General features: G+C 38.1%; 2 protein-coding genes across 3 annotated transcripts in view; one reads left to right on the top strand and one right to left on the bottom strand.

The window, feature by feature from the left end:
* Positions 1 to 11233, top strand: part of kbtbd2 (kelch repeat and BTB (POZ) domain containing 2) — a 28850-nt gene extending 17617 nt beyond the window's left edge. For both annotated transcript variants that reach the window (XM_043688808.2, XM_087986166.1), the window contains exons 3-4: positions 389 to 554; positions 8587 to 11233. In XM_043688808.2, the coding sequence (XP_043544743.2) occupies positions 389 to 554; positions 8587 to 10125 (1705 nt within the window). In that variant the 3' untranslated portion in view covers positions 10126 to 11233. The remainder of the gene's footprint in view (positions 1 to 388; positions 555 to 8586) is intronic.
* Positions 11234 to 13281: 2048 nt separating this feature from the next.
* avl9 (AVL9 cell migration associated) overlaps positions 13282 to 17680 on the bottom strand; it is a 95724-nt gene continuing 91325 nt past the window's right edge. Inside the window, exon 16 of the mRNA XM_043688809.2 lies at positions 13282 to 15044. Within this exon, the coding sequence (XP_043544744.2) occupies positions 14929 to 15044 (116 nt within the window). The 3' untranslated portion in view covers positions 13282 to 14928. The remainder of the gene's footprint in view (positions 15045 to 17680) is intronic.

The following is a 17680-nucleotide window of genomic DNA, read 5'->3' as shown; positions in this document are numbered from 1 at the left end:
TGTGTCAAAACCAATTAAGCACGAATATTATTGGAATGTACCAGTATTGACAGTATGTATTTGCATCTGTTTAATTTAACTGTTTATTTAATCCAAATGAATTACTGGGATTATTTTATTCTGATTTAATTTGGCACCAAGCTAAATTATGGTGTGCTCTATGACTGAATAGAAAAATAAAAAATGCGGTATAAATGGCAGTAGTAATAAGGAGAATAGAAAGCTTACATCTTGAATGAATGAAGAAAGAAAAGCAAGTAAGGACACAAAATTTCTTTTTAAAAAAAAATGCAAGTGACAAATAATTGTTATCTGCTTTGGCTCTGTAATTGTTCTCTATTGTCTCATTTTACTTAAAGTTAATTACCTACATTGGATCTCTCTTCAGGGCTATGTTTATGAGTGGACTGAGTGAAAGCAAGCAAACACATGTTCACTTGCAGAATGTGGACGCACCCACACTTCAGATAATCATTAGATATGCATACACGGGTAACCTGGCAATAAATGACAGCACTGTGGAACAGCTCTATGAGACATCGTCTTTTCTGCAGGTAAGAAATTAACTAAAAGATAACTTCTGCAAGTTGGTACTCTGAAATATGTGATCAAGAATCCAATGATCTCTTTTTAAGAGTGGAGTTGTGCACAATGCTTTGTGGAGTGCTGGAGACCAGAGGAGCACTGTCAGACTGACTGAAACATTTAAACAGAGGTGTTGCAGAACTGTAATAGGCTGGCAGGAATAGGGAAACCAATTGAGTAAATTTGTCAGAGACACATTACACTGAATGGAGTGTGGGCCTGTTACGAGCCTAATGATGCTCTGATGAATATGGAGAAGCTTTGACGTTAAAGAAGCAATAAGTAATTTGACTTAACATTGCTAAATGGGGACTAGAGGTTGACCTGATCGATCAACCTGCCATATCTGAGATTTAAGAGTGATCTTAATTTCTTGCTACACCTTCATGTTATTGGCTGAATTGTTTCTTATTCTATATTGAAAGGTGGTTTTTTTCTGAGCTTGTTTCTTGTGTCCTAGATCTAATGAATGGAAGATGAAAAGCTTAGTCTCTTGGTTCTTTTTTGCAATGTTTTATTTTAATTTTTATCAAAAGCTTTAATACATCGGATGGGTTTTGAATATGTGGTCTGAAGAGTTGATGGTTGAATAGTAGCCTCCAAAAGAAAATTGGCTGATTGCTTGAAGGAGAGAAAATTTCAGAGCATCATTGGGGAATGGTGTTAAGATTGCTATTCAAACAAACCAGTGCAGATTCAATGGGCCAATGGTTTTTTTATTGTCATGTCTGGGTAGATAAGCAATAGTTTGGAAATCAAGATAACGGGTGCATTTCAGGGCTAGAAATTACCCATAGTAGGATATGACATTTAAAAAAAAAAAAAGAGGGGGTGAAATCAGGTTAAATGGAGGAAAGGACACAAAAACAGTGGAAAAAGTGTGCAATCACCTAATAGCATTTGACTTGCGCGTAATTTTCAATTGTAAAGGTAATCTACAGATCGCCTAATGCTGGAAACGTGTTCGAGTAAGAAGTATGCAAATAAATTAAGTAATTGAAGAAAAAAAATGGAATAATAATTTTGGGGAATTTCAGCAACTTTAAAATTAATTGCCCAAATGTGGAAGATAAAGGAATATGGTTCCCACAGCGTGTGCTGGATTCCTTCTAATTGAGCGTGCACGACACTTAATTCAGGAGGTTTCAGGAGTGGATTGAACAGTGGGAAATGAACCAGAGAAGCAAGGGAACATACTGGCAATAGTGACCATAATATGATTCACTTTAAGATAGTTGACCATGGATGTGAGCATGACAAAAAAAAACTGGGTAATAATTTGGAGATGACATTTCTTTTTTGAAGGTCTTGGAATGAATTTGGAAAAAATAAAATAACAATATTGGCAAAAAGTGATATAGAAAAAATGTATTTGACAGAATTTAGGAAAAATGTGTTGTACTTTTAAAAAGAAACAAGTGAGCTAAACACTAATGAAACACCATTAATGAATTAAGGTATAAGGAAAATTTTTGACAACTGGGTACATTACGCAAGAATATAAGAGCTGGGTGCAGGAGTAGGCAATTCAGCTCCTTGAGTCTATTCCATCTTTTCAAATGGTCATGGCTAATCTCAGCATCCCCTCCCCTTTCCTATCTGGTACCTTTTAATCTGTTACATTTAAGATGATATAGATTTTTAATTAGTATTCAGTGTCCATCATACTCTTGGTTAATGAATTCCACAGATTCATGAACTTTTGAGAGATGTAATTCCTTGTCATCTGTTTTTTAAATCTGCAACTCCTTTGCCTAAAACTATGATTCTCAATTGCCTCTAGAAACACCCACTCAACTTTGTGTGTCTTTATCTCTGTTGCTGTTTGAGGGAGGTGAACCTGCAGCTTTCTTGTTAAACTCTAGTTCCAGATTTTGACCTGATCCTGTCTGAGTAATGTTCACAACTCAATAAGGCCAAAGTGGCCAATTATCTGAAAGGGGAAGAAAAAAGTGAGAAATGATGGGGATGGGTGGCACTCGCGCAGTAACAATGGGGCCTTCTGTAATCTTACCAGTTCTGGCTGGAGAAATTTAGGAGGAGGAAAATGAGAGAATTTTGGGATGCGCCTGTAAAATACTGGATTGATTGCTGTGAGCACTCTGTGGTGCAATGTACAAACATCAGTACATTTCTCCCATCAAATTTGGTTAATACCAACAAATGCTGTTTCCTGTGTTTCCTTTATTTCAAGCGGTATTGACCCTGACAATTTCTCAGTGAATTGTTCCCGTCTCTGCAGGTGATGAGACCTATCCAGTGTTATCCTTGCATACTGTATCAGCAGACTCCTAAATACATGCTGCATATAGTATGCAAATCACGTGTCCATGATTGATATAGTTTCAACCACCCCTCCGTTTTTTTTTAACTCCTTGGTTTTGCTAATTCCATATTCTAGGTTTTGTGAATAGTCCACAAACATAAAGGTGGTTTGATAGAGAAATTCTGGGCTTGTCAGAATCAGTGTTATTGAAATAATTTGAAGACTTATGTTTTCAAGTTGTGACGCCTCTTACTGACAGTGCAGCTGTGCTCATTATTTTAAATGTTCATGGGTATAGCTTGGATATGGATATTCTATAGTCAGGACAGTCACCTAAATTTGAACAAACATGTTGTCTGATTACTCCAGGCGTTTTTTTGTTTTACATATTCATAAATTCAGTCCATTTATGTCCATTTCTTTAAATAACTTCATTTTAGCTCACAACGTATTTGAAATCTTAAATTAAGAATCTCCTGGGATACAGGGATCCTTGAATTTGCACTGTCAAGGCTAGTTGTTCTTGCCGTACCTCTGAGTTTAGATGTTTGATCCAAATATGGATCAAGGCTGTAATGAGGTCAGGAGCTGAAGAATATGCTCAATATTAAGCTGGGACTGGAGACTGGTAATATATGCGGATCAGTTCAGGTTTGGGCAGTAGAAATTCTTTCCCTCAAGGACATTTATGAACCAAGTGGGTTTTTATGACCATCAATGCTCGTTTCATGGCACAATTACTGAGCGTTTCTTTGATTTCAATTTTTAAAAATGTTTTATTAAGGATTTATGAGAGGCCGAATGGCAGCCTCGTGTTGTCATTTTGTTGTCAGTTCCAAAAGGGAGGCCACTGCAGTACCCTCTTAAAGTTGGAAGGTGGTGTTTGAAGCTTGTCCCAGGTCTCATTGATATCAGTTTGCAGAGTTTTTTCTTAGTGTGAAGAATGTTCAAGCAAACTGTATTTATTGGCTTCAGAAGCTTTGATTAGGTGGATGACCTGGCATTAATAGTAAACTACAGGAAAAATGTACAATTGCACATAGGAAAGGGGATTTTTTTGTGTCTACCTTATAACAAACAATCAAATTGGATCAGTTTGTGTTTCCATGGAATGTATCAGCTGTGTCTACTTCAATGCTCCTCGTAAGTACACCATTATTCAGTTGGTCCTACCATCCATTAATTAAGCAATGGTATTAGCTAATATGGTAATTTTGGCTTGCCATTGAAAAGGTTGAAATAAAGAGATCTTTAGGAATTTGATGTTGTGAAGGAGGAATGCTGTTCAGATCTCTCAAAAAATGAGTGGTCAGAGGAAGGGAGTCAGACCAGCAGTGGGACATGAGAGATGAAAGTCTAGAAGCATTAATAGGTAAGCAGGTTGGAGTTTTGAAAATTATCTCCCTGAAAGGATGCAGCAGTTTAAACCGTTACTGGAGAATTAAGTGTTCTGTTAAATTTGTAGCCTAATCACTCGATGTAACTTTAGATCATCATTGTTATATTTCTGAAATTAATACAGAAATGGCAGAAAAGCTTTGTGTATTTGAGCCATTGGACAGCTGTCATAATCCACAGCAACCACATCTACAGTAAGTACCTACAGCTTGAATAACTTTAGCTAGGAATTGAAGACCTGGAATCTGCACTTCAGACACTGATGCATCTGGCGGGGGGACACTTTGTTCTGTTCGACTGTGTCCTGAGAATTTAGTTTGCAGTCAAGTACATGAGGTTGTGACTATAAGGGGACTGATGTTGAAAGAGCATGAGGCATTACGGCAGAGCAATTGCATGCTTAATGACAACCGTTGTGTGGCTGGAAGGAGCAGAGCATAAGATCTCGCTGGCATGTGAGAGCAGGAAGCAAGCTTGCAAGAATAATAGATAAAAAGATCTGTAATCTGAATGCATGCAGCGTTTGTAACAAAATGGATGGATGATAGCGTGCATAGGAAAACAAAAATGAAGGGATCACCATTTCAGAGATGTGATTGTTAGCTTCTCTTCTTGAAATTTTTACATGCTTGATGCAACTGCAATACGTCAATTTCTGTGAACAGCCGCAATTTATCTCAGCAAGTACAAGCTTTTGAGGATCACTTAACACTCTTCGCGATGCTTGTGGAGCATGTCAAGCAAGGCTGTCCAAACAAGGGAACCTCCTCCCTTTACGCAGGGATTTACATCACAGGGGCCATGCATGCAAGACACAACCCCCTACCACTTCCCCATAGTCACATGCCACCCAAAAACAATGTAAAGTGATTACATTATTTCTTAAAAGTGTGTGTGTGTGTGAGAGAGATTAGGTTATTCCTTAAACTGCATTTAGTGTATTATTAGATTGTCACATCCTGCTTACAAGACAGAACAACGCACCCCCGAGACATCCAATTTCTCACATGGCAGTAGAATAAATTAACTCTTCAACACCTCATGGTTGCATGATTATCAAGGCTGGGACCTAAATGTCCAAAGATATCTGACATTTTGAAAGGATCGAGACCTAGGAAAAGATGGTGGAATTGCTGAAATATTAAAGACGACATAATGGGGACTTGCAAAAAATGTGCATTTATTATGGGAGATTTTAAACTTGTATATTGGATGTATCCAATTGTCAAAGGTAGCCTGTAAGATGAATTTCAAGAGTATATTCAGGACAGTTTCTTAGCACAGCACTTGTAGTGCCAATCAGAAGTAGGGCAATCTTAACCTGGTCATGTGCAGTAAGACTGGATTAATGACTTAAAACTAAAGGAGCTTCTAGGCAACAGCGATCATAACATGACATTTCATTTTGTGTTTGGTGAGAAGTGTGTATTTAAGACTGTTTGTCCTTATAACTGTCTTTATTTAAGTTTCAGAAGGCAAAGTTGGCTGAATTCAACTCGGGGAAATTCATTAAAAGATAGGACAGTAGCGAAGAACTGCTAGATATTTAAAGAAATTTCAGAAATCAGCAAAGTTATTTTCCATTGAGAAAGAAAAGGACTCTGAGAAGGAGTAACTAATTTAGGAGATTAAGTGAGAGATTTAGGAGATAAAACTGAATGTAAACACCTACAGTAATGGAACTGACAGCTATTTACTGAATGTTAGTGTCCTGGTTAGTGGGAAAGAATGTATTATAGCCAATTTTGCAGCTGACCCAAAGGAAAATAGTGGAAAGGCAAGTGGTGAGGATGGCACAAGGAGTCTGCAGAGAGACAGGAACAGGTTGAGTGGGCAAAAACAACACAAGCTGAATATAATATGGGAAAATATGAGATTATATATGCACTTTTTTTTGTGGAAGAATGAAGGAGCTGAATATTATCTACTTGAAAAAATACTGCAGAAAGCTCCAACATGGGTTTGGAAGTCCTTGTGCATTAATTAGAATGGGAAGTGTAATCGAACTTTAGCTTTTATTCCAAAGGGAATGGAGTATAGTGATAGGGAGGGGGTAGTCCAGAAAGTAGGAAACTATAAACTATAATGTTTGTCAGAGAAATTGCTAGAATTCATTATTAAGGAGGGAATCATGCGACATTTGAAAAATAATGAAACAATCAGGGAGACCTAGTGAAAGGGAAATCACATATGACGAATTTATTGGATAACTCAGGAAGAGACACAATGCATAAAAGGGACCTGAAGATGTGGTACATTTGGATTAGCAGACAGCATCATTACACTTCCAGGTGTAGGAGGTAACGTATTAGTATGGATTGAGAATCGGTTAGCTAAGAGCAAGCCGAAAGTACAGATATGTGGTTATTTGTAGTTGGCAAACTAAGGAGTACTAGGCACTAAACTGTTTACAATCTATAATCACTGACTTGGATGATGGGACTGAATTTGTGATAGCTACATTTGCTGATGACAAAACTAGGTTGGAAAACAAGTTGTCAAGACAGTTTAGAAAGGGGTTTGAATTAAGTTACAAATATTTGGCTGAAGGCATATGATATGGGAAAAGGTGATTTTTGTTCACTTTGGCAGGAAGATTTAAGAAATTAGTTAATTGGTGAGAACTTGTAGAACTCTACAGTACAGAATGATTTGGGTGTCCTGGTGCATAAATAACTAAGATGCAGTTATGCAATAAAAACTTAAAAGAGCAGTAGACCGTATGACCAGTTGAACCTGCTTTGTTGTTAATTTTGATCGTCGCTCACCTTTGGCTTCAATTCCTGTTTTCTGCCTGCTCCCCATATTCCTGGATTTTCAGAGACTAAAACCTGTCTACGCTAATCTTAAGTGTGCTCAATGATGGAGCATCCACAACCTTCAGGAATGGAGAATTCTAAAGATTTGTAACCCTTTGAGTTTTTAAAAAAAAGTTCTACTCACCTCATCTTTATATGATCAGCTCCTTAATATGGAGACCAAAACAATACATAATACTTCAAATGTGCGTTAAGCAAAATCCTTTATAAATTTTAGCAAGATGTCTTTATATCTGTGCTCTAAATCTCTTGCAATAAAAGATAAAATGCATTTTTTTCTGAACTGCTTGCTGCACCGGTATACTAAATTTCCACATTCCTTGTACAGGTAGTTCTGTAACATGGTGGTTTGCGTTCTTGTGCTACCCTGCGTTATAGAAAAATTGCACTTCAGAAACAGCACTTAGTGTTGGTGATGTAATCATGTTACAGCCAACATTCGTTTTGAAAGTTCATGCATTAGAAACAGTGTCCCGAATTCATCAATCGCGTTACAGCAAATTTGCGTTGATGAAATGTGTGTTATAGCAGACTGACCTGTGCAAACACATTTGTCTTTCTGAACATGAATGCTTACAAATGTCGCACCTCTTTATAAAATATTTTGGTTTTTTTCTATTCTTGTGACCAAAGTGAAAAACCTTTTAGGCCAAGTTCAATAGTTTTGATAGACAACAGTCTCAAGTTAAGGGGCCTTGATATGAAAGTTTCAAATGATCATATTGAATTGCTGCGAAGACTGGAGGCTCTGTGGCCTATTGCACTTTATTCTTATGTTCTTGCAAAACACAAAATAATTTGGAATTTAACTGTGAAACTGTAATGTAGAAGCTATAATGGGAAAGGCATGTTTAAGGAGAAAGTGAGGACTGCAGATGCTGGAGATCAGAGCTGAAAATGTGTTGCTGGAAAAGCGCAGCAGGTCAGGCAGCATCCAAGGGGCAGGAGAATCGACGTTTCGGGCATGAGTCCTTCTTCAGGAAACCTGAAGAAGGGCTCATGCCCGAAACGTCGATTCTCAAGCTCCTTGGATGCTGCCTGACCTGCACTTTTCCAGCAACACATTTTCAGCAAGGCATGTTTAATCCAACTAATCCAAATACATCTTTCAAATGAATGTAATTCCTAATCTTGTGCTTATCTCGTACCATGGTCCTGTTGTGAAAGCCTTTAAAGACATCACAGAATGGTAAAGCATCCATGGGAGTGGGAAAGGAGGAGGAGAAGGATATCTGACAATACTAGGCACAAGATCTTGTTAATGAGTTTGTTTAAATTTATTTAAATTTTTCTTCACATTATTGCACTTGTTTGAACATATGAAATCATTCGCAATAAAAAGTGCTAGGTTGAATTACTGTGACTGAACGGTGGACATGTGCTTTAATGAGACTAGCTGCTTTTAATAGTTTCAGATAGTGTTAGAAAAATGTTAGTGAAGTCTGATTTGAAGTTAATGTATATAATTCGAAAGTATATCCTATTGTGTTGATTTAAATGATCTTCCTCTTCTTGCAGGTGGAAACCGTATCTCAACGTTGTCGAGAATATTTAATAAAGAAAATTAATGCTGAGAACTGTGTCCGATTACTGAGCTTTGCAGATTTATACAGCTGCGAAGAACTGAAAATATGTGCAAAGCGAATGGTGGAGCACAAATTTACTGCTGTTTACCATCAAGATGCTTTTTTGCAGCTCTCACATGATCTTTTGATAGATATTCTCAGCAGTGACAATTTAAATGTGGAGAAGGAAGAGACAGTCCGTGAAGCTGCTATGGTGTGGCTTGAATATGACACTGAATCACGATCCCAATATCTATCTTCAGTCCTTGGCCAAATAAGAATTGATGCACTTTCTGAGGTAACACAGAGGGCATGGTTCCAAGGCTTACCACCTAATGATAAGTCTGTAGTGGTGCAAGGATTGTATAAATCTATGCCAAAATTTTTCAAACCTAGACTTGGTATGACTAAAGAAGAGATGCTGATATTCACTGAAGCCTCTAGTGAAAGTCCTCGTTCTTCCTTTTGTGCTGTTTGCTACAGCCCTCAGGCAGAGAAGGTGTATAAACTCCGTAATCCTCCTGGAGATTTGCAAAGAGTAGGAACACTTGTTACTCCTGACAATGACATTTACATTGCAGGTGGACAAGTCCCTTTAAAAGCGCCAATCAGCAACAATAGCAAGGCAAGCAAACTTCAGGCTGCTTATAGACCTGTGAATTGTTTCTACCTTTTTGATGCTCAACAGAACATATGGGTTCCAAAGAGTCCAATGTTGTGTGCTCGCAACCGACCTTCTTTGGTTTGCTGTGAAGGATATATCTATGCAATTGGAGGGGACAGTGTTGGAGGGGAAATGAACAAACGGACGGTGGAAAGGTATAATTGTGAAACAGATGAATGGACTTTAGTTACGCCCTTGCCTTGTGCTTGGCAGTGGAATGCAGCAGTAGCAGTGGAAGACTACATTTATGTCATGGCACACAATCTAACATTTTGCTACTGCCCACGTACTGACTCGTGGGTTGAAATGGCTGCACGTCAAACGAGCAGGTGTTTTGCTTCAGCTGCAGCATTTGGAGACAAAATCTTCTACATTGGTGGTTTGCATATTGGAAATAACTCAGGCATTCGAATACCTTCAAGCACTGTTGATGGTTCATCTGTAACTGTCGAAGTTTATGATGTGATGAAAAATGAGTGGAAGGTAGCAACTAATATCCCTGCAAAGCGCTACTCTGACCCCTGTGTGAGAGCAGTAGTGGTCTTGAACTGTCTATGTGTGTTCATGAGAGACACTCACATGAATGAAAAACCCAAGTATGCAATCTATCAGTACAACATGGAACTTGACCAATGGATCCTGCGGCAGTCTATTTCAGAGAGAGTCCTCTGGGACCTTGGCAAAGATTTTCGGTGCACTATGGGGAAACTTTACCCCTCGTGTCTGGAAGAATCTCTGTGGAAACCTCCACCATCTCTATTCTCACAAGATGGAGCAGATGAATTTGAATTGGATGGCGATGTGGTTGCTTTGCCGTTGAATAGTTAGTGAAAAATGGGCACGTGCTGTGGATTCCTAAGACATGCATAGAACAGCAATATGTACGTCACAAGCTTCCAGATCATGACAGGGTTTAGTCTAACAGATTAAGCAGTAACTGTGTTCAGCACAGCATGTCACTAAGTTTGCATAGTATTGTGTAAATAACTGAGAATCCAGTTGTGTTGTATCATCTACTCCTAGATACCATGTGTTCTGCTAAAGAGATTATTGTATTATTGTTACAATGTGACTAATTTACAAGAGAAACATTGTTTTACTTACACAATTATCCCTGGATTTGACCACAAAGGTAAGAAATCATAGGGATCGTCCCAGTGAAAAAGTAGACTGAGCAAGGTGGCTGACTGCAGGTTCAGTCAAAGGTTGTATCTATTCAATCCGTGTTCTCTAATTTCCATAAAATATTCCCATTTATTCCAGGTTGCAGGTCTACCAAGCAGCTGGTAGTTTACCAGATTAATTAGTGGGTGGCTGTTCAGTGACTGACAGCTGCTTGTAGTGCGGGTCTGTGTGGAGCTTAAATCACTTCATGTTCCTCCACATTGCAAGTAACATAGGTTCATCCATATTACAACTTCCTGCTGCTGAATTTTCATTTGTAAAACAAGTTTTAGTGAGTAACAACCAGGTCTTTATTTTGTATTTCATTAATTTAAGGCAACTGTTACTGTAGTGTGATTGTGTACAAGTATCCTAGTCATTAGGTTTTAATACAGTTGGTTTGACTGAAATGTTTCAAGAATGAACTGTATCCTGCGTGCAGGAGAGCAGAACTGACCCAGCACTGCTCTGGCATAACTCCCAGGAACCACTAGCAGTTGTTGGGCTCTCCATTCTAACATGAGCACAGGTGCTTCATGTAATCCCTACTCGCATGTTCAGCTGCATTGTGTTCCTCTGGCACTGTATTTTGAATTAAATTAATTTATTAAAAACCTTCACAAGTAAATGTTTGCTTTCTTTTTGTGATGCAGAACTTAGAATATCTATACAGTATTAACCTCTGCATGTTGTCAAACATTTTGGAAAAGTTTCTCATCCAGATGTGGATAAGTTGGCAGTTGATATTACAGTGGAACTTTGTGCATCAAGTCCAGAATGTATTCCCTATGTTGATATTCACAATTTCCAGGGATCATTTTGTTGCTCTAGTATTGGGGTTATATCCTTGTTTTTTCCAATGTAGCTGTAGATTAAAGTGGGACTTTTCTTTGAACCTGAAATTGAACTGCAAACGCTGACATTTCCTAGAGCAATGTGACATGGTTTTGAAGGAATAATAACCATTCTTTGAACTGAAAAGCTTAACTTTACTCTTCAAAGCTTGATGGTTTTGAATACATCATATTGTGTCTCCAAGCTTTGGAAAAGTTAGAGAACATTGTCCCATTGCACAATAGAAACATGAAAAGCAGAAGTAGGCCATTTAGCTCTTTGTCATTTATTATGACCATGGCTGATTATTCAACTCCATAGCCTGTTCCTGTTTCTCCCCCCGCCCCCCCCCCCCCCCCCTTATGCTTTGATCCCTTTAGCCCTCAGTGCTATATCCACCTTCTTGAAATCATATAATGGTTTGGCTTCAACTGCTATTTCAGCAAATTTCATATGCTCAGCACTCTTCAGCTCAGTCCTAAATGGTGTACGTTGAACCCTTAGACTGTGATCCCTGGTTCTGGTTCTTTTGATCTCCACTGAATATAATCTTAACAGATTCAATCTCTCCTCATACATCAACCCTGAAATTCCAGGAATCAGTCTGAGAAGCCTTTGCTGCACATCTTGCCTCAGATAAGGAGACCAAAACTACACACTGTATTCTAGGTGTGGTCTCACCAAGTCCCTGTTTAATTGCAGCAAGATGTCTCTGCTCCTGTGCTCAAATAGTCTTCCTTGAAGGCCAACATCCAATTTGTTGCCTTGACTATCAGTGGCAGATGAATGCTTACCTTCAGTGACTGGTGTATGACAATGCTCAGGTCTTGTCTCACATTGCTTGTGCCCCACCCCAAAAACAAAACCCTCAAAGTCCAAATAATCCACATTTGCTGGCTCACCTCATCAACTCTAAGACTTACACCCTTGAAGAATTCCAGTAGATTTGGCAAGTATGATGTCCCAATCATAAATCCATGCTGATGGTCCAATCCTGTCACTGTTTTTCAAGTGCTCATTTATTAAATCTTTTGTCATGGACTCAAATTTTTCCAACTATCAATGGGGAAGCTAACTGTTCTTTAATTACTGCTATTCTTTCTGCCTTCCTGTTGTAAACATTAACTATCCTCCAGTTGGTTTGAACTGTTCCAGAATTTACAGAAAATTGGAAGATGACCACCAATATATAAACTATTTCTAGGCCCACTTAAATATGCTGGGATATACATTATCAGACTCTGCGAATCTAACTGCCTTAAATCTGATCAATTTTCCTAACACTATTTCCTTATTAATACTGATTTCTTTCAGTTCTTCCCTCTCTCAATCCTGTATTGCCCAGCATTTCTTATGCTATTTGTCTTCCTTTGTAATCACAGAACCAAAGTATGTATTCAGTTGGTCAGCTTTTTTCATTGGTCATTATAAATTCCGTTTTTGACTTTAGAGGACCTGCTGTTTTCATTAACTTTTTAGTCTTCATAAGTCAGTTTTATGTTACTTGTTTCCATTTCTTAAACAAACCCTTTGTCCTCCTTTGCTGATTGGCCAGAGGGGAAAAAAAACAATTTGTATACCTCTTCCTTTGGATTTAATACTAATTTCCTTTGTAAGCCATAGTTTGGTGACCTTTCCCATTTTACTTTTGCACCATACAGGAATGAATAATTGCAGTTCACCCATGTGCACTTTGTTGTCATATCTCACCACTGTAATATTTTTAAGAAATGTTGCCTCATCTATCATAGTCAACTCGTGCCTCAGCTATCGTAATGCCCTCTTTAGGCTCAGGACCTCAGAATCAATCATTTTGTGCTCCATCTTGATAAAAGAAATTCTCATTGTCAATCATCCAATACCTAATTTGGGGATAGCTTGTTCTCTAGCAGATTTATGAAGTATATAGGACCTTTTGGTTGTATACTGAATAAACAAGATTCATGTTCTATGTAGAACAAAGCAATAAGATCCTAAACACATTGCTGTTGGAGAAATCAGTTTTATGGAAGTATTAATCAATTCTAAACAACTTTACAGCTGTGCAAAAATCTCGAACAGGAAAACCTTTCCAATGACATAATTACAAGTAGAAGTACTTTTTTTTGGTATGTAATATTTATATCAAAGTACACACTTTAGAGTGATAACAGGAAAACATTTGCAAAGCTATAATTTTTATAGAATAACGAACTATAGTATACATCTCTGTAGTTTCACAATTTAAATATTTGAATAAAATACAACTATGGGATAAACCCGTTACAAAGATCTTTTATGAAACAATACTCTTGACAGTCTTATTGTGCAGCTATAAATGGATTCTGCATTCAAGAGGTGGTATTTGGATGACATAGTTCACAATGTTGCATACCAGATGGATTAAAAGTGAAAGAAGGTTGACAGGATAAGGACTGTATGTGATGCTTTGAAGGTCTTGGTTGATTTGAAAGACATTATATCCCAATATCAAAAAAAAATGCTTTAAACAGGACTTTTAAACAGACTAGTGTTTAATTCTCTTGTCCCTTCCATTCCCAAACCCTTCCCACAGCCCCAAAAGATTCTAATATGGAACTTCACTACTCATCTTTCAAAGATGGCAAAGTAGGTAACCCTGTCTATTTCCTCTGGTAGCTTTTACCAAAGATCACCTGAATACTTTCTAAATGAAAAGATAGCAACATCCAAAAATAGCTTTTCTGATATCAGAATACTTTTGTGAACTGTATTTTAAGCTTCCCTGTCACAATTGCTAACCAACTTCACAGGTAAATCATATGCTGAGAATGGCTTTCACAAAATTAAAAAAAAATCTTAGAGCATGACTGGACAATGATATTTGCAAAGTTTGGTTCAATTCTTTAGGCTGGATATAAGCTCTGCAAAATGTTAATTGTTACATGCACCAGCACACTATCAAATCAAATGAAAGTTAGGGACTGGAATCAATGAATGTCATAAAAATTGATTAAAATTAGTGTTCAGTTTCATGATTTGAATATGTTGCATTCTTTGGAGGCAGGGATAATTGAATTTGGCTTTTTTTACTGCTACTTTTAATGTTATTGTAATGCATGTACTGGTCATTTCATAATATTTTAACAATTGCTTAAAAACTGGAATTTATGTTCCAGTGAATGCTGTCTGACCAAAGTGAGTTAAAAACAGATATAGGTCCTAATTAAAAATGATTACACATTTTAGCAATTGTGGTTGTGGCAGTGTTTGCAAATTGAATGAAAAAGTAACCTGTTTTCCAACTTATAGTTAATAACCCCAATGAAAAAATTGAAAGTGTATTAGTTGGAGGGGGAAGAATTTAATTAATCCATGGCCCTTTATTGTTTTAACATAAAATGAGGAAAAATTGATTACTGTGACAGTCAGTGAAACAACTAAGAATTGCTCAAAAACACGTTTTACATTTAATCAGCAGATATTCAATAGTGAAAACTTTGTAACTATATACATGACATACATAAACACTGATCCACCTCATCTTCATTTTATGCACTGGAAACAAGGTACAGAGTTTGATTTATTTGTAAAAGGAATGGTTACTGTCGAGTTCCTGCTCTCTATGCAATATTGACATATCCAGTGCATGTAAGCAATGTGACTCCTCTGTGATCAGTGCTTCCCACTTTGCCTTTCAGAGTAGGGTGCTGTGGCCTGTTGATTGAAGTTGGAAAACCAAGAAGTCATAGCAGACTTGGCACTTGTCAGTGCCCCTCCTACAGACTGACCTGTATCAAGAAACAATTATTAAACAATTCAGTTTACAAAACAATTAACAGCTGTATACAGAGAAACAGCAATTTTACAAGGGAGAGGAGCAGCAAAGCCAGGCTGCCATTCAACTAGTTTTCAGGGAAATGAGGACAAACCTCAAATCCCTTTATGCAGTTCAAATATGCAGGTCACAGGCTTTGCTTCTGCAAATTTAGCTAAATTGTAAAAACATAAGCATATTACTTCTGTAATTTAAAATAAAACGAAATACAAAGCAAGTAATTCAATATGTTCAAAAGAGTAAAAAAAAAATCGGTCCTTGTTTCTGATTAAAGGCGCACAGCTAGAACTTTGGAATCTGTCTTGTTTCTTTATAGATGATGACAGACTTGTTGCATATTTCAAGCGTCTGTATTTGAACTTTTTAAGGTCTCTTGTGCACATATATAAAATAGAAAGCTGACCTTGGTTTAACTATACCACTGGCATACATAACTAACAAATACAGGAAAGACAGGGCTGGATAAAATGTACTCCAGCCTAGATTCCAGGGAGGAAACAATGGAAGGTTTGACTGTCATTTTCCACTTCTCACTGGATACAAATGTGGTGCTGGAGGATTAAAGGATTGATAATGTTGTAACTTTTGATTTAAAAAGGGAGGGGATAAAATGAATAATCACAGGACAGTTAGTCTAACCTCAATAATAGAAAGTGGGAATTGCAGATGCTGGAGATCAGAGTCCAGAGTGTAGTGCTGGAAAAGCTCAGCAGGTCAGACAGCATTCGGGGAGCAGCAGAATCGACATTTCAGGCAAGTGCCCTTCATCCCGAATGCTGCCTGACCTGTGCTTTTCCAGCACCACATTCTTGATTATAACCTCAATAATAGCTGATTTCAGTAAACGACTTATCAATTCTGAGAGAATCAACTGACACCTTGAAAGGCATAGAATAATTAAGGGTGGTTTGAATTTGTATAAGGAAGATTGTGTCTAATTTGATTTTCTTTTGGGAAAAGGCAAGGAAGATTGAAAGCAGCTTGCTTCATATTGTCTCTGGATTTTAGCAAGACTTTCGTCAAGGTTCCATGTCGTGGACTGGTTTTAAAATAAAAGCCTGTGGAATGCAGGGAAATATAAGTGGATGCAAAATTGGTTCATCAAGAAACAAACAATCATTGTTAATGGGTACTTTTAAGACGAGAAGACTCGTACCAGTGGGGCTGTACAGGTACTACATACCCTGTTTTTCTTTTATATAATAAAGTGAATGAGCTTGTAGTGCAGATTGAAATTAGCAGGTATGTGGGTATCACAGGGACATGGCTGTAAGGAGATCAGAACTGGGAACTAAATATCCATGGAACACGTCCTATCGAAAGGACAGGTAGGTGGGCAGAGAGTGGGGTTGCCTTGTTAGTATGAAATGAAATTAAATTGATAGCAAGTAGTTACAGATTTGGAAGATGTAGGATCTGAGAGGGTACAGTTGGGAAACTACAAAGGGAAAAAAAAGACCATGGTGGGAGTTGTGTACGGAAGCCAGGCTGTGAGGAAGAAAATAAGTCAGGAGATAGAAACAGCATCTAAGAAAGGCACTATTACAATAATTATGGGAGACTTCAATATGCAGGTGGACTGGGAAAATCAGATTAGTAATGGATCTCAAGAACAGAAATTTGTGAATTGTCTGAGATTTTATTTTGGGCAGCTTGTCAGAGCCCACTAGAAAAAATGGCAATTCTGGATTTAGTGATGTGTGGCGAGTCAGGCTTCATTAGGAAGGTGAAGGAACCCCCAAAGTAACTGCAGAGACATGAGGGAGAATTTGGCCAGAGTTGATTGGAAGCAGAGCCTAGCAGGGATAACAGTGGAGCAGCAATGGCAGGAATTTCTCACAGAATCCCTAGTGTCGAAACAGGCCATTCGCCCCAACAAGTTCACACTGACTCTCTGAAGAGTATCCCATTTCCCTGCCCTATTACTCTACATTTCCCCTGACTAAACACTTCGGGTAATTTAGCACGGCCAATTCACCTAACCCGCACATCTTTGTGACTGTGGGAGGAAATCAGAGCACCTAGATGAAACCCATGCAGACATGGGGAGAATATGCAGACTCCACACACAATCGCCCGAGGCTGGAATCAAACCTGTGGCCCAGGTACTGTGAGGCAGCAGTGCTAACCACTGAGCCACCATGTTACCCTAAGGTAATTCGGGAGACACAGTATGTTACTTCTTCCTTGGGATGGATTTCTGCTAAGGAGAGGATAAGGCAATGATGGCTGACAAGTGAAGTCAGGAACAGCATAAAAGTTTCAGCATGCAATGTGAATTAAGATTAGTGGGTGAAATATGAGAGGTAGCTACCTAGTGATATCTTTAAAAGGTATATATAAAAGGTAAGAGAGATGAGTGGTCACTAGATGCTAAGGCTGGAGAAGTAGTAAAGCAGAACAAAGAAATGGCAGAGGCATTGAATAGGTACTTTGCATCGGTCATTATGATGGAAGACATTAGTAACATAATAGAACTTCAAGACAGTCAAGGGACAGAGGTAAATGTAGTGGCTATCACTAAGCAGATGATGCTGGGGAAGCTGAGAGGTGTGAAAATGGATAAATCACTGAATGGATGATACCCTA

This window comes from Chiloscyllium plagiosum, unplaced genomic scaffold (assembly GCF_037043375.1).
Source record: "Chiloscyllium plagiosum isolate Xiang-an unplaced genomic scaffold, Cpla_swu_hap1 HiC_scaffold_4, whole genome shotgun sequence".
Lineage (NCBI taxonomy): Eukaryota > Metazoa > Chordata > Chondrichthyes > Orectolobiformes > Hemiscylliidae > Chiloscyllium > Chiloscyllium plagiosum.
The sequence above is the reverse complement of the archived record's forward strand: the minus strand, read 5'-3'. Positions and strand labels throughout refer to the sequence as shown.